Here is a 20,072-nt window from a genome sequence, read left to right on the forward strand (position 1 = left end):
AGTGAAAAACGACAGAAGAGCCCGGATAGCTCAGTCGGTAGAGCATCAGACTTTTAATCTGAGGGTCCAGGGTTCAAGTCCCTGTTCGGGCGGCTTGCTTTTTGCTTTCGGTACCGCACTTCGCATAAAATGGTAACAAAAATACTCACTAGCCTTTAAAGCTAAGTGGGACAGAAACTTGGTTTCCACAAAATATCGCAAATGACGGTGGAGGATAATAAACATACTTTAAAAACAGTACATACGCGAGCCGTATTATCGAATTTAAATTTTCTGGTAGCCACATTACAAAGAATAAAAAGAAGCAAGCGCAATTAATTTGACGGATCTATTTTACTTACCCTAATATACCCAAATCTTATTTTAACATATAATTAACATTTTAAAAATATTAATGAAATTTTAAGTCTTTTTGTTTGTACAAAGCCTTCAAAAGAAGGTGTGTATTTAGAAGCTGGCAATACATCTGAATTCATATATTTCAAGTGCTCGATAACGGTGTCTACCATATCCAACAGCAGATTTTGTTTTGTTTTCGTTTTAAGTGACGGGTGTGGAAGACACGCAAAATAGAATGTCCAGTAATGTACATAATCTTAACACAAGAAAAGAAGGAGGTTCCATGGTGTAATGGTTAGCACTCTGGACTCTGAATCCAGCGATCCGAGTTCAAATCTCGGTGGAACCTTCAATGTTTTTTAATATCAGGATGTTAAATACTATTAATTGATTTTCACAGAGGGGATACTCCTATGACCCAAGATAATCCGACAAAAAAAAAAAAAAAAACGTAAACTAGGACACTACCAATTATCTGTGCTTTTCCTACCAGGTAATTGAGTCCTATAACACAGTGTTAAGAGAACATACAATAAATTATTTAAATATGTCGGAAGTTGAGCTAACATTTGAAAACATGTTAAAGTAGAGATGTTACGAAGAAACGAAATTTTGCTTCAGCAGTTACCATCAGGTCTTGGCTTGAGGGATGGATGCAGGCCTATGATCTGTCTGGAAGACCAAACACGGAAGGTGATGGTGTAAACCATCACTAGGGGAATTCGTAAAATTACTGTCTGCATGTAAATAGGCGTAGCCTAACGGAATTGTATCAGGTGCTTAATCCACGAGAAAAACTCCGGCCTGGCAGCGGTGGGATTCGAACCCACGCCTCCGAAGAGACTGGAGCCTAAATCCAGCGCCTTAGACCGCTCGGCCACGCTACCTGCGTGGAAACCTAACGTGCCCGTTGTCCTCCTAAGAGACTAGAAGTAAGGAATGGGGCAAAGCTTAAAGTGCCAAATTGATCCATCTCCTTTTCCACACCTTTTAGACTGGAAATGAAGAACCATCGAGACTCTGGACCGCATAGCAGCAGATGGCAGAACAGATAAACGAGAAGAGACAAAAACACGCAGAAATTTACAACAAAACTAGTTTATTTGGGTGGGACTATATCTGGGAGTGGGGAGCGCCTGAGGCGGAAACACCCCCCAAGCGGGCAGCCGGAGCTCTGCACTCGCTCGCTCACCCATTTTCGGTTGCTCTCCCTCCCTGTTTTTTCGACCTATGTGCGCCCTCTCTCTCACCTGGCTAACATGCTTTGCGCCCGCTACCTCCACCTGGCTTGGCCTCTGAGATCCAAACCGCGCGCTCCTGGCATGTCCCGCCCAAGTCCCTTAGCCCCATTCCCCAACCCTGCCCCGTTCCCACTCTAGTACCCGTAAGCTACAAGACGCCGCCGTCTGCCATGTGGCTCTGTGGCGCAATGGATAGCGCATTGGACTTCTAGCGACGAAAGAGCAATTCAAAGGTTGTGGGTTCGAATCCCACCAGAGTCGATTTTATTTCAATTTTTCCTTTTTATCCTTTTTTTCTTAAGGCCCCCATCCCTTCTCCCCCTACCCTATCTCTCTCTTTCCACCTGGTTTCAATTTCGATCTCAGTTCCCGCTCTGCTCTCTTCTTTACTTACCTGTCTGCCCCGGGGCTTGGGCCATGGAGAGCAGGACTGAGGGTAGGAGACAGAAGGGAAGGGAAAGTGGGCGTGGACGTCGAGATAAAGGCAGGCCCCTGGCTCGGGGACACACGGGGATTTAATAACCACTTTATTCCATGCACTAGGGACTCGGGAAGGGACTGGGACTGGGCTGAGGGGCAGAGAGAATACAATCCTAGATGCAAGGCAGAAGTTGGGGCAGGGAAAAGGGACAGGAACCAGGGAAATATATATTTATATAGATACTCTAATATAGACCACATCTCACCCGCGCGCTGAGCCCGCGCGCCCCGCCGCCCTCCCCAACGCCTGCTCGCCCGGGTCCCTCTGCTGCCCTCGGGCTGGAGTCTCTACCCCACCTCTAGACCCCGCCCCCACCACCCCCCAAGGCTCAGGGCCAAGGTCTCCAGAAAGCGGGCGGCGGGGGCGGCGGGGCCTTGGGCGCCCCGTCCTGTCTGTGAGGCGGCGGTGGCGGCGGCAGCAGTCCGGTGAGGGGCGCCGGCGCGCCAGAATCCCCGGCGCGCGGGGAGCAGAGGGATGGGGACCATGCACAGCGCGGGCTAGGGGGGCCCTGGTGCACTGGGGGGCGCTGGTGCAGCGCGGGGCCAAGGGCCGGTGCGGCGGGGTCCAGGGATGGGCGCGGCGCTGGAGGCCTCGGATCTACCGGCTTGGGCCGGGGCGGTTTGGGGCGCAGGTAGCCGTGCAGCGCGGAGAAGAGCTGGGCGCGGGCGGCCGGGCTGGCGTCGTGCGCGAAGGCCGCCAAGCGAAGCAGGCACTCGCGGAAACCGGACAAGTAGCAGCTGGCGAGCGCCTCGGCGTCCTGGACTGGGGACCGGGGAACCCCTGGAGCCGCGGCGGCGGGTGCGGCCGGCGGGAGCACAGGTGGGCAGGGCAGGGGCCCAGCAGGGGTGAGGGAAGGGGCGGGGCGCAGAGATACCAAGGCCGGACAGGCGCACAGAGACAGGAAGCCAGATGGACGGAGAGAGGGAGAAAATGAGGGAGACACAGAGACAGACACGCGCGGGTGTTATTAACCTCGCCTCGGAGCAGAACCGGCCACTCCCCAAGCCCACCATCCACCGCAGGGTCCGCCCGCTCTGCCCCGGCCGGAGCCTCCTGGCGTCCCCCCTCCCTCCCTCCGCTGCCCCACCCCCGCGCTGTACCCGGGGGCTCCACCCGGCTTCGCTCCCTCAAGTAGCCCACGGCGAACTCCAGTATCTCCGCTTTCTCCAGCTTCGGGTTCCGGAGGTTCTACAGACGGAAGGGGAGGGCGCAGAGACAGAAAGGGGTGGGGAGAAAGGGGGAAAGTGGCAGGGGGAAAAAGGGAGGGGCGGATGCGGGAGCTGGGAGTGCCCCCGATCGCATTTGCGCACTGCCCACAGAACGCGCGACCAAATGCGGAGTGGAGATGACCAAGGAAAGTCCTGGCCCACCCTGAGACGAAACTGTCCAGTCCGAGGGGTTGGAACCAATGCCCAACGCGTGAGGAGGAGATTTGAAACCGCAACCCAGGGAATGAAATTAACCACCCGACAGAACAGAAGCTGGCTGATCGGAAGCTGGCTGTGGGGGAGGGGGAAGCGGACACTTAGAGACCCAAAGGGTGAAACTGACCGACCCCGGGAGCGAAATTTACAGAACCAGGCGTGAAACTTACAGACCCGAGGGGTGACGAAGAAGATCGAGTTCTGAGAGCGAGTGGGGGTCTGGGATGGAATTCCAAAGGCGGGACTCGGGTGAGGATGCCTTGGGGCCAGGGATGCCAACCAAGCTTGTGTCCCCACCCCAGTGGGAAGCCCTGGGACGCGGAAACGGGAAGCTTGGGGACCCGGAGCCAGCGGAGGGACTGACCTGGTCCCGGGTCCGCTCCAGCAGCAGCAGCCTCAGCTCTTCCAGGCTGCGGTTGATGCGGTCCCGGCGCCGCTTCTCCACAAGCGGCTTCAGCATCTGCGACCAGCGGGAAAAGGAGAGCGGGCCGACCGGACCGAGACTCAGTGCGGCCGCGCCGGCATCGGATCCCGCCGCTGGGAGAGCCCGGCTTCCACCCCGGCCCCAAGACCCCAGATTGCCTAGGGCCGGCCCCATTCGATCCCTCTCCGCTCCCCCTCCCAATGCCCCTAGATCAGTTTCTGTAGCTCGCCTCCCCGGATCTTCGCATTCTCCTCTCTCAGTCTCGTCCTCCCTCCTCCCCTCTCTGTGTCTCTCCTCCTCTTTTCTCTCTACGTCTCCGTCTCGTGCAGTTTCTCTTTGTCTCAGTGGAGAACTTTGGGGACTCTGCGCGCAGGCACGTGCGCCGCACGGTGCCGGGCTCAGAGCTGGCGGCCCTGAGTATAGAAAGGGAGATACCTAGCGCCACCGCGCCGCCTCCTCTCCCTCAAAACCCTCCAGGCCTTCACCTTCTCCACGGTTCTCCTAAAATCTTCCACCAGTCTGGGACCTCTGGAACCAACGCGCCCCGGGACCTTCTCTACAAGACCGCCTTGGGCCAGCCCCGCCCGGCTCACAGCCAGAGTGGAGCAAGTGCCTATCCTCTTCTCTTTTCGTTCCCACCCTCCTCCCTTGGCTCTGCCCTCTACTTGCTTATTTTACTCCAACACCGGCCCCCTCCCCAGGCCACAAGGTGCCGACACCCATTACCGAGGCCCCTAGTCCTATGTTTCCGCCGCCCACTCAGGTCTGGCTCTGACCCCTGTCCCCTTCTTCATGTTTTGCAGCTTCCTCTCCAGCTCCTGGCTCCTGGAGTTCTGGAGCACCGCTCCCCTCCACCCCTGCGTCCCCAGCCTCTCTCCAGACCGACGGCGTCAGGGGCCCAGTCCCCTGGCCAAACCAGGGACCTCTGCTCCCTCCCCTCCCACCTCTCACCTTGGGGCCGTCCCTATTCTCAGCTCGATCCCGGGTGACCATTGCTCCTCCGGACCCCGTGTGGACCGGGTCCCTGCTCGCCTGGAACCTTATATTCCGCGGCCCCAGGGTAGGAGGGATAGGACCCGACCCCGCCCCCTTCGGCACCCGGATTCTGCCCCTCTGGGACCCGGCACGAGGCTCCCGGAAAGAGGAGGAGTGAAGGGGGGAGGGGAGGAGAGAAACTGGCCTGGGAGTGTGGGAAGTGAGGGGTGAATGGGGACACTAGCTGGTTTACGGACCATAAGGCTGTATAAGGAGGCGGGACCCAGCTGAAGGGAGGAGGCTATTAGGGGCAGAGCTCGCTTGGGGATGAAATTCAGAGTTCCTCCAGAATTGCAGCTTTCTTGGAGGCTTACTGTACCCTCACTAACCCTGAAATAGAAGTTAGCACCTCTCAGCCCCCAGGCTGAATTTTATACATCATCTCCGAAGTTCGCTTCCTAGTCGAGACAGGGAGCAACCCGACTGTGCTGGGTGAATCTGTCCGACTCAACCGAAGCTCTGCCGGGAGGTTGGAGAGGCGCTCTCTTCTATCTAAGCCAGTTACATTCAAGTCCCCGAACATCTCCGCGCCCACTATGCGGACAGGGCACTGGTCTAGGCTCGGGCGAGTCATAGTGAGATACGCAGGAGAGACCCAGCTTATCCCTGCAGGATCTAATGGAAAAGACCATGTGACACCAAGTAGCTATTACAGAAGCCCAGTGAAGTAGGTGCTCCGGGAAAAGGTCTCCTTGAGGATGGCTGGACTGAGGAGGAACTTCAAGGCAGAGGGAGCAAGTCTTTGAAACATAGGTAGGAGTGGAGAGGTCTTTCCACTTACAGTACAAGTATTTGATTCAAAACTAGTCATAGGAGATTCAGGAGTGTGGCTGATAGGACACCTCACGGAAGTGTGCCCGCATTGCTTGCTTCTGGAGGCCGCTGGTGACTGTAGGGTAGCAGGGAGCAGGCAGTTTTACCAAGGGGAAAGCAAGGGATACAAAAAAGGGATCAACACCCACCTCAAACCAAGAGCATGACCCTCCGCAGAACGATGCCTGACCACTCGGGGGCTTCAGGACAAAGTGCCTGGGAAGATAAATCAGAAACTGAACGGGACAGCCAGGTTGCCAGGCATAAAAACACAGAAAGACAGGGTTGCAGACCGAGACGGAAGAAAGCTGTGAAGTCAGAGACCAGTGGGGTTTCCTTCAAGCCCTCCCAACGGCCCTCCGCACCTTGGCTTTGTCACGGAGCCTTTCTTGCCATAGCCCGAGCCGGGAGAGGCACAGACCTTGAGGAGGGGGCTCCCATTTGGGATCAGGGCCCCCAGCACATCCCACCTCTCCGTCCTTCAGCCAAATGGAAACGCAAATGTGTGTCCCCAACAGCCCTCGCCGCCCCCCTCCTTGGGAACCTGGGCTCGGGCTGAATTTTTCTCACCTGCACGCGAGGCTGGGGGCCCCCGGCTGTTCGCACCCGGGTGTGGGGCCGCCCCTGGCCATATGGGGCGGCTTTATGGCCCGGTGGCCGGATCCGGACGAGAGGAAGGATGACTTGGCGCTCCACCCACGTCAACCATTCGGGACCACTTCCCTGGCCTACGCCGTTGCCTGTCCCAGTCCGCCGCAACCTCTTACAATCTCAGATAGGATCCCGGTAAAACTGGTAAACCGCGCATTGGTGGTTCAGTGGTAGAATTCTCGCCTGCCACGCGGGAGGCCCGGGTTCGATTCCCGGCCAATGCACAAGTATGGTTTTCTTTTCTTCCCTCCAAAAAGAGGATAATATATTTGGTAGCATTTCTAAGAAACATCTTCACTTAAATATTTCTACCAGATATTAATCTTTTTTTTTTTTTTTTTTGAGATGGAGTCTCGCTGTGTCGCCCAGGCTGGAGTGCAGTGGCGCAATCTCGGCTCACTGCAAGCTCCGCCTCCTGGGTTCACGCCATTCTCCTGCCTCAGCCTCTCCGAGTAGCTGGGACTACAGGCGCCCGCCACCGCGCCCGGCTAATTTTTTTTTTTGTATTTTTAGTAGAGACGGGGTTTCACCGTGGTCTCGATCTCCTGACCTCGTGATCCACCCGCCTCGGCCTCCCAAAGTGCTGGGATTACAAGCGTGAGCCACCGCGCCCGGCCCCAAATATTAATCTTAGCCTTTTGACTATAGCAGAGTTTGCAGCCCCAGGCCTAAACTCCGATTCCGCACGCCCTCACACTCCCCTCCTCCCAGCCTGGGGGCCCTGCAGCCTCCACACCCCCCTCCCTCCGCCCCCGGCCCGCACCTCCGCAGGCGTGACCCTGAGAAACGACACCGTGCTCGGATCCCTGCCCCGGGGGTCCTCTCGGCACCCCGCGGGGGAGGGGCCAGGTCTCCCCGCCCCCCACTCTAAATCCCTTGTTCTTTCCACCTCTCTTCCTCTGTTATTTTCCGTTCTCTCTGAAGCACGCTTCCTTTTCTTAAGCCTATGGGTCTATGCCTTTTTTTTGTCTCGCCTCCTTTCCGGGTCTCTGAGTGCCTCTTAGCTTCTCCATCTCTGTATCTCTCACGTTTTTTCCAGATCTTCAGCGACTTCTGCCCTGGGTCTCTCTGGGTGTCGGTGGTCTCGTCCCTCCGCATCTGATTCCGCGTCTCTCCGCGTCTTGGCGTCTGCATCTCCGGCTCTGGCTCTCTCGGGTCTCTGGTATCTCGTCGTCTCTCCGAGTCTCTGTCGGCTCCCAGGACTCTGCGCTCCCACGCTCCTGCCATCCCCTGGGAAGCTCGCTAACACCTCCAGGTTCCTGCCACCTACCCTCCCCGCCCCTTCCCGGCCGCTTTGATCCCGCACGCGTCGGGCCCGAGGGCGGGCGGGCGGGCGCACAGCCACCTGCGGCGACCACTTGTGAGCGGGGCGGGGCGGGGAGGCTGGGCGGGGCAGCGGGGCGCCCCGCGGTCCGCTCCCTTCCGGCGCGCTCCGCCTCCCTCCGCTTTCCACCTCCTGGCTCTGTCCGCGATCGCTGCCGGGGCCTGCGGGCTCGGAGCTCAGGTTCGCTGCGTGAATCTCGGTCTCGGCCTTAGTCTATCTGGGTCTCTCTCTCTCTGGAACTCACCCTGGAGCTGTCTCTCCCGTTTCTTTCAGCCTATTTTATTTGCGCCGGGGTCTGGGTCTCTGTCTCGTGCTCGGATTGTATCTGTGACTGCCAATGCTCTCTTCTTAGCGCTAACCGTGGCCTCCAGAAGGAAACTGTTAAAAAACAAAACAACAACAACAAAAAAAAACGTGCATCTATCTATATGCCTGTGTGCGCAGCTGCTGGATTTATTCGGTCAGCCCATATTTATGGGATGCCTCCTGTGTGCCGAGTACTATAAGGAGTACATTGTGTCTGGGACTTCCTGAAGCTTATATTACAGTGGGAAAGACAGACAATAACTACGAAAGCAAAAAATAACATAAGATAGCTTCAGATGGTTATAAGGCTGTGGGAAGAAAACAACAACAACAACAAAAAGGTCATGGCGATGACTTGAAAGTGAAGGGCTGCTTTACTCTGGGTGGTCAGAGACAGCCTCTATGAAGAGGTAATATTTGATGCCAGCGTGGTCAGCAGCCTTGAGTCCAGGCAAAAGTAACTGCAAGTACGGGCTCTGAGGCAGGAGAGCTATTTGCTGGTGGGAGCTGGAGAAAGGTCCAGCGAACCCGGGATGGAGAATTTGCAGAGTGGCAGAGATCAGATTGGAGAGTCAGGCGTAGCCCATCCCGCAGGATCTTGGAGAGTATTGAAGGAGTTTGGATTATAACGGCAATTGGAAGCCAGTGGAGGATTTTCATCAGGAAAGTTATATTCTCTGACTTATGTTTTAAAAGATCACTTTGGGGCCAGGCGCGGTGGCTCACGCCTGTAATCCCTGCACTTTGGGAGGCCGAGGCAGGTGGATCACCTGAGGTCAGGAGTTTGAGACCAGCCTGCCAACATGGGAAATTATAGCCCCATTATAATCTTGCCCAGGATGGAGTGCAATGGTGGGATCTCGGCTCACTGCAACCTCTGCCTCCCGGGTTCAAGCGATTCTCCTGCCTCAACCTCCCGAATAGCTGGGATTACAGGCGTTAGCCACCACGCCTGGCTAATTTTTGTATTTTTAGTAGAAACAGGGTTTCACCATGGTGGCCAGGCTGGTATCGAACTCCTGACCTCAAGTGATCTGCCCGCCTCAGCCTCCCAAAGTGCTGGGATTACAGGCGTGAGCCATTGCGTCCGTCAATCCCCATTATAATCATATATATATATATGCAGTCCATCATTGACCAAAACATTGTTATGCAGCGCATGACTGTAACTGGGTAGATGGTGGTGGTGGCTTTCAACTGAGATAGGAAAACCTGTGGGGTCGGGGAGAGGTTTAGGAAGAGAAATCAAGAATTATATTTTAGGCATATTAGTTAAGACATCCTGGCCAGGCATGGTGGCTCACGTCTGTAATCCCAGCACTTTGGGAGGCCGAGGCGGGTGGATCACGAGGTCAGGGGTTTGAGATCAACCTGGCCAACATGGTGAAACCCCGTCTCTACTAAAAATACAAAAACTAGCCAGGTATGGTGGCATGCGCCTGTGGTCTCAGCTACTCCTGAGGCTGAGGCAGGAGAATCTCTTGAACCCGGGAGGCAGAGGTTGCAGTGAGCCTAGACTGCGCCATTGCACTCCAGCCTGGGCGACAGAGGAAGACTCCGTCTCAAAAAAAAGACATCTGAGTGGAGGTCGCACATAGGTTAGGGATATACAAGTTTGGGGATCAGAGCTGGAGGGTAAATATGCTGGAGTGATTGGGAGGTAGATGTCTTTTAATGCTATAAGACTGGAGCACCTAGAGAGAAAGTGTGGCGGGAAAAGGCTGAACATGGGCCGGGTGTGGTGGCTCATGCCTGTAATCTTAGCACTTTGGGAGGCTGAGGCGGGTGGATCACCTAAGGTCAGGAGTTCGAGGCCAGCCTCTCCAACATGACAAAACCCCGTCTCCACAAAAAATAGAAAAATTAGCCGGGCGTAGTGACGCACGCCTGTAGTCCCAGCTACCCAGGAGGCTGAGGCAGGAGAATCGTTTGAGCCCGGGAGGCCGAGGTTACAGTGAGCCAAGATTAGGCCACTGCACTCCAGCCTGAGCATGAGAATCTGTCTCAAACAAGAAAGAAAGAAAGGAAGGAAGGAAGGAAAGAAAGAGAAAAAAGAAGAAGAAAAGAAAAGGCTGAACATGGACCTCTGGGGCACCCCAACACTTAGAGATTTGTTGAGGAGGAAGAATTGGCAACAGAGACTAGAGTGGTCAGAGAGGCAACAGGAAAACCGGGGGGGGTGGGGTGTTCTGGAAATCCAGAAGAGAGGATGTATGAAGAAGGAGATTTTGTTATCTATTGTACAGCATGGTTAGTAATAACGTATTGTATATTATGAAATTATTAAAAGTCTACTTTAAATGTTCTCACCACGAAAAAATAAGTAGATGAGGTGATGGATGTGTTAATTAGCTTGATTTAATCATTCTACAATGTATTCTTATATGGAAACATCACATTTTACCCCATAAATATATATAATTATTTGTCAATTAAAAATAATAAGTGAGGCCGGGCGCAGTGGCTCACACCTGTAATCCCAGCACTTTGGGAGGCCGAGGTGGGCAGATTTCAAAAAAAAAATAACATTAGCCGGGCATGGTGGTGATGCCTGTAATCCCAGCTTCTCGGGAGGCTGAGGCAAGAGAATTGCTTGAACCTGGGAAGCGCAGGTTGCGGTGATCTGAGATCATGCCACTGCACTCCAGCCTGGGCAACAGAGCAAGACTCTGTCTCAAAAAAAAATTGTGCATAGCTTCGGCATTTAACTGCAACTGATAAAGGCCAGTCTCTACTCTGGCTGCTCCTGCTGCCCGTCCATCACATCACCACTCATCCCCAGTGTTAGAGTGGCTGGCTGTGAGCATTTTGGGGGATCTAGTTGTGGAGGTGAGTTGGATTTGTGGGATACATTTAGATGATTTGTAGTCACTTCCATATATAGTTTTTTTTTTGTTTTGGGGTTTTGGTGTTTTTGTTTGTTTGTTTTGCTTTGTTTTTGAGACAGGGTGTCTTGATCTGTCTGTCCCCCAGGCTGAAGTGCAGTGGTGAGACTGCAGCCTCAACCTCCAGGGCTCAAGGAATCCCCCCACATCAGCCTCTGGAGTAGCTGGAACAACAGGTATGCACCTCCACACCCAGATATTTTTGTTTTAATTTTTATTTTTTGTAGAGACTGGAGTCTCACTATGTTGCCCAGACTGTTCTCAAGTGATCCTCCCATCTTGGCCTCCTAAAGTGCTAGGATTACAGGCATGAGCCACGGTTCTCAGCCAATAGAGAGTTAAGTTAGCCTTCTCATCTAGGGTAGGAATGGCTTCCAGGGATACTTCTATTTCCTTTGCCCAGTCACTAGTCTTCATGGTGGAAGTGTGCAGGGCCAGAGGACACATGTGATATGAATGTCTGATGGCTCTTGACATTATCAGTCATGGGTGGTAGAGGAGAAACAAGATTTGAAATGCAGAGTTAGCAGCTAGTCTATGGAAAGTGTTATAGAGGTGTGTGGGCAGTAACTACTACAAATAGCTGGCTTGGCACAGTGGCTCACCTCTGAATCCCATCACTTTGGGAGGTCAAGGCAGGTGGATTGCTTGAGTCCAGGAGTTTGAGACCAGCCTGGGCAACATGGTGAAACCCATCTCTGCTAAAAATACAAAAAAAAAAAATAGCCAGGTATGGTGGCCTGCTCCTGTTTCAGCTACTTGGAAGGCTGATGTGAGAGAATCACCCGAGCTGGGGAAGTCGAGGCTGCAGTGAGCTGTAATTGTGCCACTGCACTCCAGCCTGGGCAACAGGAGTGAGACCTTGGCTCGAAGAAAAAAATTAAAACTGTTAAGTTATTTTTCTGGACAGTGTGGCACTTGTTGCCTTTTATTTTATTTTTATTTATTTATTTTTGAGACGGAGTCTTGCTCTGTCGCCCAGGCTGGAGAGCAATGCGCTATCTTGGTTCACTGCAAGCTCCGCCTCCTGGGTTCAAGCAATTCTTCTGCCTCAGCCTCCTGAGTAGCTGGGATTACAGGCGTCCGCCACCACACCCAGCTAATTTTGTATTTGTAGTAGAGATGGAGTTTCACCATCTTGGTCAGGCTGGTCTCGAACTCCTGACCTCACGGTCCGCCCGCCTCAGCCTCCCAAAGTGCTGGGATTACAGGCATGAGCCACCGCGCCCGGCCATTTGTCACCTTTTAAAATTTGTAAGTTGTTGCAATCTCTCATTTCACTCTAAATATTACTTTTTGTACCTAATTTTGTACATTGTCCCTTTTTTTTTTTCTTTTTTCAGATGAGGGTCTCAATATGTTGCCCAGAGTGGTCTCAAACTCCTGGCCTCAAGCGATCCTCTGGCCTTGGCTTCCCAAAGCGCTGGGATTCTAGGCCTGTGCCACAACACCTGGCCATATTTTTCCTTAAACACTTAAACAGTTGTTTCCCTCCCCACCTCCTCCTTCTAAATTATTTAAGCTTCAGACTCCCGGACCTAGGGCTGGGTAATTTTCTGGAGCTCGTTGGTCCAGTGCAGATGTGGCCTATGAAGATGTTCTCCCACTCCTATCCCCAGCGTGTCTGTGTCACAGAGTGTCAGCGGGGGTCTCCGTGTGGTTGCACTCCTCTGTGTCAGCGTGGGCCTGACACAGTTTGTGGCTGTGTCCATTTATACCGTGGCCTAATGGCGTGTGTGTGGACGTCTGAGCCTCCAGCCTCTTCCTGGCTGCCCTTTCAACAGTGGGCCACACTGGGGCTTGGGGGGGGGTGGAGCTCGTGTCACACACGCGCTGGGCTTAAGGAACGCAGGGGGTGGGGAAGGAACGGAATAGCCAGTACAGCGTCCCAGCCTCCCCTCCCCCATTGTGAAGGCTCCCCAGTCCTGGTTTCCAAGACTTAGCTCCTCCCTCTTCAGTTCTTCAAAAGGAAGGCTGGTTTCCTGGGAGCCCCTGGGCCCTGGGTAGAGGGAGTTCCTGGAGGGTTGGGTCCTGGGGGGTTGGGGGTTGGGAAGTAAGAGGACCAGGACCCTGGGCCAAGGAAAGACCAGGATAGACGCTCTCCAGGCCCACAAGGCAAACTTAAGGTCTTGCCCCGCTCAGCTTGCCTTGGGTGGCAAAATCAAAGAAAAGAGAAGGGGCAGCACAGACCCAGGCAGAGAAAACAGGCCAGTGAAACCACTTAAGGAACTTAAAGCCCCACAAACACAAAAGGTCTGGATCCCTGAACCTCCTTTATTCTTCAGCACATATTTATAGGGTGCATACTGTGGGCCTCCATCTGTCCTAGGCCCTGGGGATATAGCCCCAAAAGAAACAGACAATGATCACTGCCCTTATGAGTCATACATTCTTTTAGGGGAAACAGTCAATGTACATTATACAAAGCATATCATTTGTTAGATGGTGCTATAGAAATAAATTAAGCTTGGGTGGGGCGCAGTGGCTCACGCCTGTAATCCCAGCACTTTGGGAGGCCGAGGCAGGCGGATCACCTGAGGGCAGGAGTTCGAGACCAGCCTGGCCAACATAGTGAAACCCCATCTCTACTAAAAATACAAAAAGTAGCCGGGCGTGGTGGTGCATGCCTGTAGTCCCAGCTACTTGGGAGGAGAATCACTGGAACCCGGGAGGCGGAGGTTGCAGTGAGCCAAGATCCAGCCACTGCACTCCAGCCTGAGCGACACAGCTAGACTTAATCTCAAAAAAAAAAAAAAGAAAAGAAAAAATCAATCAGAGAAGGGGAGTGGAGAGTGAGAATTGTAATTTTAGATGTCATCAGGGACGATCAGCGAAGGATTCATTGAGAAGGCGGAATTTAAGTGATGACTGGGCAGGTTATGGGATAACTGGGGAAGAACATTTCAGGCAGGGTGAACTGCTAGCACAAAAGACCTGAGGTGACAATATGTCTGGCATTTTCAGACTTTCAGAAATTTTGCAAGAACAGTACAAAGAATTTTTATTTATTTATTTATTCATTCATTTTTTGAGATAGGGACTCACTCTGTTGCCTAGGCTGGAGTGCAGTGGTGCCATCATAGCTCACTGCAGCCTTGAACTGTTGGGCTCAAGTGATCCTCCTCAACCTCCCAAGTAGCTAGGACTACAGGTGTACGCCGAAAGGCCTGGCTAATTGTTTAATTTTTTGTAGAGATGGGAATCTCACTACGTTGCCCAGGCTAGTCTAGAACTCCTGGGCTCAATCAATCCTCCAAAACTGCAGGATTTGCACAGGCGTGAGCCACTGCGCTTTATTTATTTATATCAGTATTAATTTTGGGTTTTTATTTTATTCATTTATTAGAATCCATCACAATCTTTATTTCAGTGCTCAGATTGTCCCAGATTTAGCCAGTGGGAGCCCCTTTGGCTGCAGACCCTAGCTGCTGTGTCTTTTTTGATACATACCCAATATTCTTTGAGCATTTCTTTACATTCTGGTGCAACAAATGTTCCAAAATCATCTTGTAATTCCTCAGCCCCAGTCCTGGAATCAGCCTCTTCTCTAAGGAGTCCTGGTTCATTTTAGCAGAGAATGGCATTTAGTAACCAAGATCTGGGCATTTAGTATGGGATATCATTGTTCTAGGCTCACCCAGTGGACAGAGCTAGGAAATATGTGTATGCGTATATGTTGTGTATGTGTATATATTTATTTCTATATCTGTACACATAAAAACCATGAATTCATATTGATAGCTCCATTAGAAGACTTGAAAGAGAAATGACAGAATCCGATTTATGTTTGTTTGTTTATTTTTGAGACGGAGTCTCACTCTGTCGCCCAGGCTGGAGTGCGGTGGCACGATCTCGGCTCACTGCAACCTCCGCCTCCCAGGTTCAAGCGATTCTTCTGCCTCAGCCTCCCAAGTAGCTAGCACTATAGGTGCACGCCACCATGACTGGCTAATTTTTGTATTTTTAGTAGAGATAGGGTTTCACCATATTGACCAGGCTGGTCTCAAACTCCTGACCTCATCATCCACCCGCTTTGGCCTCCCAGGTGCTGGGATTACAGGTGTCAGCCACTGCGCCCAGTTCCTGACCTCATCATCCACCCGTTTTGGCCTCCCAGGTGCTGGGATTACAGGTGTCAGCCACTGCGCCCAGTCCCTGATTTATGTTTTAAAAAGATCAATCTACCCAATATATTCAGAGTAGAGGCCAGCCAGGGGCAGTGGCTCACGCCTGTAATCCCAGCACTTTGGGAGGCCAAGGTGGGCGGATCAAGAGGTCAAGAGATCGAGACCATCCTGGCCAACATGGTGAAACCCCGTCTCTACTAAAAATACAAAAATTAGCCGGGCATGGTGGTGCGCGCCTATAGTCCCAGCTACTCGGGAGGCTGAGGCATGAGAATCGCTTGAACTCAGGAGGCTGCAGTGAGCCCAGATCATGCCACTGCACTCCAGTCTTGGAGGCAGAGCAAGACCCTGTCTCAAAAAAAAAAAAAAAGACTCATGGAACTAGCCAGGAAATAACTTAGGGGGTTTTGCAATAATCTAGGTGAAAGATGAGGGTGGCTTGGACCATGGCATAATGGCAAATAGTCAAATGTTACTTTTTTCTTTTTTTGTTTGAGACAGGGTCTCATTCTATCACCCAGGCTGGAGTTCAGTGGTATAATCACTGCTCACTGCAGCCTCAACCTCCTGGGCTCAAGTGATACTCCCTCTTCAGCCTCCCAAGTAGCTAGGCCAACAAGCATGCTCAGCTTTTTTTTTTTTTTTTTAAATTTTCGGAGACTGGGTATGTTGCTCAGGCTGGTCCCGGCCTCCTGGACTCAAGGGATCCTCCTGCCGTGGCCATCCAAAATGCTGAGATTACAGGTGTGAGCCACCACACCTGGCCCTAGCATATTTTAAATAGAAATTGCTCATCTGATGTAGAGGGGTAGAGAAAGAGAACAATCAGGGACGATGCTAAGGTTTTTAGTCTAAATAACTGAAGGAATGGGATTTTCATTTACTGAGATGAAAGTGTGTCTGGAATTGGTGGGTTCTTGGTCTCACTGACTTCAAGAATGAAGCCGCGGACCCTCGCGATGAGTGTTACAGCTCTTAAGGTGGCGCGTCGGGAGTTGTTCGTTCCTTCTGATGTTCAGATGTGTTCGGAGTTTCTTCCTTCTGGTGGGTTCATGGTCTCTCTGGCTCAGGAGTGAAACTGCAGACCTTCGTGGTGAGTGTCACAGCTCTTAAGGCAGAGCGTCTGGAGTTGTTTGTTCCTCCAGGTGGGCTCATCATCTAGCTGACTTCAGGAGTGAAGCTGCAGACCTTCACGATGAGTGTTACAGCTCATAAAAGCAGTATGGACCCAAAGCCTGAGCAGTAGCAAGATTTACTGCAAAGAGCAAAAGAACAAAGCTTCCACAGTGTGGAAAGGGACCCGAACCGGTTTGCCACTGCTGGCTCCCGCAGCCTGCGTTTTTTCCTCTTATCTGGCCCCACCCACATCCTGCTGATTGGTAGAGCCGAGTGGTCTGTTTTGACAGGGCGCTGATTGGTGCGTTTACAATCCCTGAGCTAGACACAAAGGTTCTCCACGTCCCCACCAGAGTAGCTAGATACAGAGTGTCGATTGGTGCATTCACAAACCCTGAGCTAGACACAGGGTGCTGATTGGTGATTTACAATCTCTGAGCTAGACATAACAGTTCTCCACATCCCCACCAAACTCAGGAGCCCAGCTGGCTTCACTCAGTGGATCCTGCACCGGGGCTGCAGGTGGAGCTGCCTGCCAGTCCCGGGGCCGTGCGCCTGTACTCGTCAGCCATTGGGTGGTCGATGGGACCGGGTGGAGCAGGGGGTGGTGCTCGTCAGGGAGGCTCGGGCCACACAGGAGCCCGTGGACGGGGTGGGAGGCTCGGGCATGGTGGGCTGCAGGTCCTGAGCCCTGCCCCGCGGGAAGGCAGCTAAGGCCTGGTGAGAAATCGAGCACAGCGCCACTGGGCTGGCATTGCTGGGGGACCCAGCACACCCTCCTCAGCCGCTGGCCCGGGTGCTAAGCCCCTCATTGCCCGGGGCCGACAGGGCCGGCTGGCTGCTCCAAGTGCGGGGCCCGCTAAGCCCACGCCCACCCGGAACTCCAGCTGGCCGGCAAGCGCCGCGTGCAGCCCGGGTTTCCGCTCGCGCCTCTCCCTCCACACTTCCCTGCAAGCTGAGGGAGCCGGCTCTGGCCTTGGCCAGCCCAGAAAGGGGCTCCCACAGGGCAGCGGTGGGCTGAAGGGCTCCTCAAATGCCCCCGAAGTGGGAGCCCAGGCAGAGGAAGCACCGAGAGCAAGCAAGGGCTGTGAGGACTGCCAGCACGCTGTCACCTCTCAAAAGGACCACAGGTGAAGGAGGTTTGGGGGAGCAGCCTAGGAGTTTGGTTTGCACTTGTGTGTGTGTGTGTGTGTGTGTGACGGAGTTTCACTCTTTTTGCCTAGGCTGGAGTGCAATGGCCCGATCTCGGCTCACTGCAACCTCCGCCTCCCGGGTTCAAGCGATTTTCCTGCCTCAGCCTCCCGAGTAGCTGGGATTACAGGCATGGGCCACCACGCCCAGCTAAGTTTCTGTTTTTAGTAGAGATGGGGTTTCTCCATGTTGGTCAGGCTAGTCTCGAACTCCCGACCTCAGGTGATCCGCCCGCCTGGGCCTGCCAAAGTGCTGGGATTACAGGCACGAGCCACCGCACCTGGCCTTGGTTTGCACATTTTAAGTTTGTGATCTGTATTAGGTTTTTCCAAGTGTAGATGATATGTGGGCAATAATATATAAGCATCTGTAATTCAGGGAGGAGTTCTGGAGCTGGAGATGAAAATCTGGGATGTATTAATGTATTACCTGATATTTAAAGCCACGAAACTGGAAATGACCAAGGTAGTGGGTACAGATAGAGAATAGGTTGGAAAATTGAGCCTTGGAAACAGCCCAACATTTAGAGATCCAGAAGGTGAGGAACAGCAAAGAAGTCTGAGAATAAGCTGCTGATGAAGTAGAAGGAATATCAGAAGGGCGTAGTGCCCTAGAAGGCAAGCGAAGAGTGTTTCTAATGGAAGAGTGAGTATCGGCATCAGCTGCCGCTAAGTAATGGTCAATAGATTTAGCAATGTGATGGTCGATCATTCGGCAACCTTAACAAGGGCAGCTTTGATGGGGGCGGTGGACACCTGATTAGAAAGGGTCCAAAGGAGAGTGGGAAGATAGAATTGGATAACTTGCTCTGTTTGCTGTAGAAGGGAGTAGAGAAATTGAGTGGTAGCTGGACGGGCGTGTGGGGTCAAGATAGCTTTTGTTGTCTTGCTTCTAAATTGGGAGAAATTAGTGTCTGTAGGCTGATGAGAAAAATCAAGTAGAGAGGGATTTTTTTTTTTTTTTTTTTTTTTTTTGAGATGGAGTTTTGCTATTGTTGCCCAGGCTGGAGTGCAATGGAGCGACCTTCGCCTCCCGGATTCAAGAGCTTTTCCTGCCTCAGCCTCCCGAGTAGCTGGGATTACAGGCGTGCGTCAGCCACCACGCCCGGCTAATTTGTATTTTTAGTAGAGATGGGGGTTTCACTGGTCTCGGACTTCTGACCTCAAGTGATCCACCCGTCAAGCCTCCCAAAGTGCTGAGATTACAGGCGTGAGCCACTGCGCCCGGCTGAGAGGGAAAATTTGATGGTATAGGAAAAAGAGCAGTGTCCTTGAGTGGGCCGGGGGGATGGGAAATCTAGTAAAAGTAGGGATTGGCTTTAGGTGGAAGCATTCTTCTACAATAATGAGGGAACAGAAGAGTATGTGGTCACTGACTCATTTAGGTAGGTAGGTAGGTAGGTAGGTAGGTGCGATGTGAATGTTGATGGGAAACTCCGAAATGCTTTATTTTCTCAGTGAATCAGGAAGTAAAAAGCTGAGGGACGATGAAGAAGGGATTCGTAGTTTGAGGTGAGGGTAGGAATGAAACAGTCGCATGGGGCAGTATGAGAGTGAATGAATTGGAGGAAAGTAACGATTGCTGAGTAGCACTAAGGAGCCACCTGAGTGTGGTGGCGTTAGGAATTGAAATTGGCAGTGAAAAGGTTTTTGCAGGTCGATAGGCGTATAAGAGTCGCAAGAGGGCGCTCACGGGCTGGCCCCTGACGGCCGAGTCTGAGAGTCTCAGAATAATGCGGGAGATTCTCCAAGGAAAGAACTAGAAAACAAACTGCTTTTACCTTCTCCCGAGACCGAGATACCTAATACCAAAACTACTGACGCTGTGAGCAGGATTCGAACCTGCGCGGGGAGACCCCATTGGATTTCGAGTCCAACGCCTTAACCACTCGGCCATCACAGCCGCGTGCGGCCTCGGCCGTGCGCAACTATAGCTGCCTATCAACACTCCCGCCTCCAGCCGGCTCCACCCCCCCCTGCCTCGAGACGCCTGCGCTCGTGCGCTCGGCTAGGTGGCGCAGACCATGCCTTCCCTCTAGGAGCCGTCAGCGGCCCCATTGGAGCGGCAGCTTTCCTATTCTCCCTCTCCTCCCCGAGCATAGAATGGAAACAAAACGGGTCCAAATCCGAGCCCTGTCTTCCATACCCTTGAGGACAGACCCTGAGATGCCTACTTCATGCTACTTCATGAAAGAGAAGTGAGAATCTGTAGTTTCCAATACATACTAAAAGTGCAGGGGAACGGAGGCCCAAAGACGGATTGGCATGTAAGAAGAATCTTAGGAAGATTCTAGAAGAAATGTTTCTCAGGCCCTTTGAAAGTGGAGAAGTGTACTTGCGGCAATAATATGTCACTCCCCACTAACTTAGGCACCGCTGGGATTCGAACCCAGGATCTCCTGTTTACTAGACAGGCGCTTTAACCAGCTAAGCCACGGCGCCGGCATGAAGGAGGTGTGCCTCAAGCTAAATCAACTCTTAATGGGTGACAGTAAGTGAAAATCAGCAAACTGCAGTGGTTCCTCAGTGACTCATCCCTTCCTAAGCTACCTCTTCCTTTTCAGGTTCTGAGCCAAAAGGTTAATGCTTTGCTCCTCCATTCTTCCACACCTTTGGGGCCAACTCAACCATAAGTGAGCACATGTCTCCATGTGTCCCTTAGCTACCTAGACTGACCTGCTGAAGGGCCCTGTGTGGTGACCAAGAAGCCAAGGAA

At 52.7% G+C, this 20,072-nt stretch overlaps 1 protein-coding gene and 7 non-coding genes across 10 annotated transcripts; 4 read left to right on the forward strand and 4 right to left on the reverse strand.

Moving 5' to 3' along the window:
- Positions 1 to 19: 19 nt before the first annotated feature.
- Positions 20 to 92, forward strand: TRNAK-UUU (transfer RNA lysine (anticodon UUU)). The gene has a single exon. It is a non-coding gene; the product is annotated as a tRNA-Lys (tRNA).
- A 524-nt stretch (positions 93 to 616) lies between these two features.
- Positions 617 to 688, forward strand: TRNAQ-CUG (transfer RNA glutamine (anticodon CUG)). Its single transcript has one exon. It is a non-coding gene; the product is annotated as a tRNA-Gln (tRNA).
- Positions 689 to 1,144: 456 nt separating this feature from the next.
- TRNAL-UAG (transfer RNA leucine (anticodon UAG)) lies at positions 1,145 to 1,226 on the reverse strand. Its single transcript has one exon. It is a non-coding gene; the product is annotated as a tRNA-Leu (tRNA).
- Positions 1,227 to 1,421: 195 nt separating this feature from the next.
- On the reverse strand, positions 1,422 to 6,724 carry HES7 (hes family bHLH transcription factor 7). Of its 3 annotated transcripts, XM_032138443.2 has the most exons (5): positions 6,328 to 6,724; positions 5,907 to 5,973; positions 3,850 to 3,945; positions 3,162 to 3,249; positions 1,467 to 2,841 (listed from the first exon to the last, which is right to left on the reverse strand). In XM_032138443.2, the coding sequence occupies exons 1-5, from the start codon at positions 6,387 to 6,389 to the stop codon at positions 2,390 to 2,392; spliced, it is 765 nt and encodes a 254-aa protein (XP_031994334.1). In that variant the 5' UTR covers positions 6,390 to 6,724; the 3' UTR covers positions 1,467 to 2,389. The 3 variants fall into 3 exon arrangements, with proteins under 3 accessions (XP_031994335.1, XP_031994334.1, XP_031994333.1); XM_032138444.2 differs by lacking the exons at positions 5,907 to 5,973; positions 6,328 to 6,724 and adding an exon at positions 4,861 to 5,032 and having other exon boundaries at positions 1,422 to 2,841; XM_032138442.2 differs by lacking the exons at positions 5,907 to 5,973; positions 6,328 to 6,724 and having other exon boundaries at positions 3,850 to 4,542.
- TRNAR-UCU (transfer RNA arginine (anticodon UCU)) lies at positions 1,755 to 1,841 on the forward strand. Its single transcript is given in 2 exon segments — positions 1,755 to 1,791; positions 1,806 to 1,841. It is a non-coding gene; the product is annotated as a tRNA-Arg (tRNA).
- TRNAG-GCC (transfer RNA glycine (anticodon GCC)) lies at positions 6,562 to 6,632 on the forward strand. Its single transcript has one exon. It is a non-coding gene; the product is annotated as a tRNA-Gly (tRNA).
- Positions 6,725 to 19,177: 12,453 nt separating the features above from the next.
- Positions 19,178 to 19,259, reverse strand: TRNAS-CGA (transfer RNA serine (anticodon CGA)). Its single transcript has one exon. It is a non-coding gene; the product is annotated as a tRNA-Ser (tRNA).
- Positions 19,260 to 19,724: 465 nt separating this feature from the next.
- Positions 19,725 to 19,798, reverse strand: TRNAT-AGU (transfer RNA threonine (anticodon AGU)). The gene has a single exon. It is a non-coding gene; the product is annotated as a tRNA-Thr (tRNA).
- Positions 19,799 to 20,072: the final 274 nt, after the last annotated feature.

Source organism: Hylobates moloch, unplaced genomic scaffold, assembly GCF_009828535.3.
Source record: "Hylobates moloch isolate HMO894 unplaced genomic scaffold, HMol_V3 SCAFFOLD_19, whole genome shotgun sequence".
Lineage (NCBI taxonomy): Eukaryota > Metazoa > Chordata > Mammalia > Primates > Hylobatidae > Hylobates > Hylobates moloch.

Bases quoted from the DNA above. Each gene is read 5' to 3' on its own strand.
- HES7 (XM_032138442.2), bottom strand. From the start codon at position 4,083: ATGGGGCCGGCCCTAGGCAATCTGGGGTCTTGGGGCCGGGGTGGAAGC. The intron at 3,250-3,849 runs GTCAGTCCCTCC...TTCCGTCTGTAG, and splicing joins TGGAGCGGACCCGGGACCAG to AACCTCCGGAACCCGAAGCT. The intron at 2,842-3,161 runs GTACAGCGCGGG...CCGCGGCTCCAG, and splicing joins AAGCCGGGTGGAGCCCCCGG to GGGTTCCCCGGTCCCCAGTC.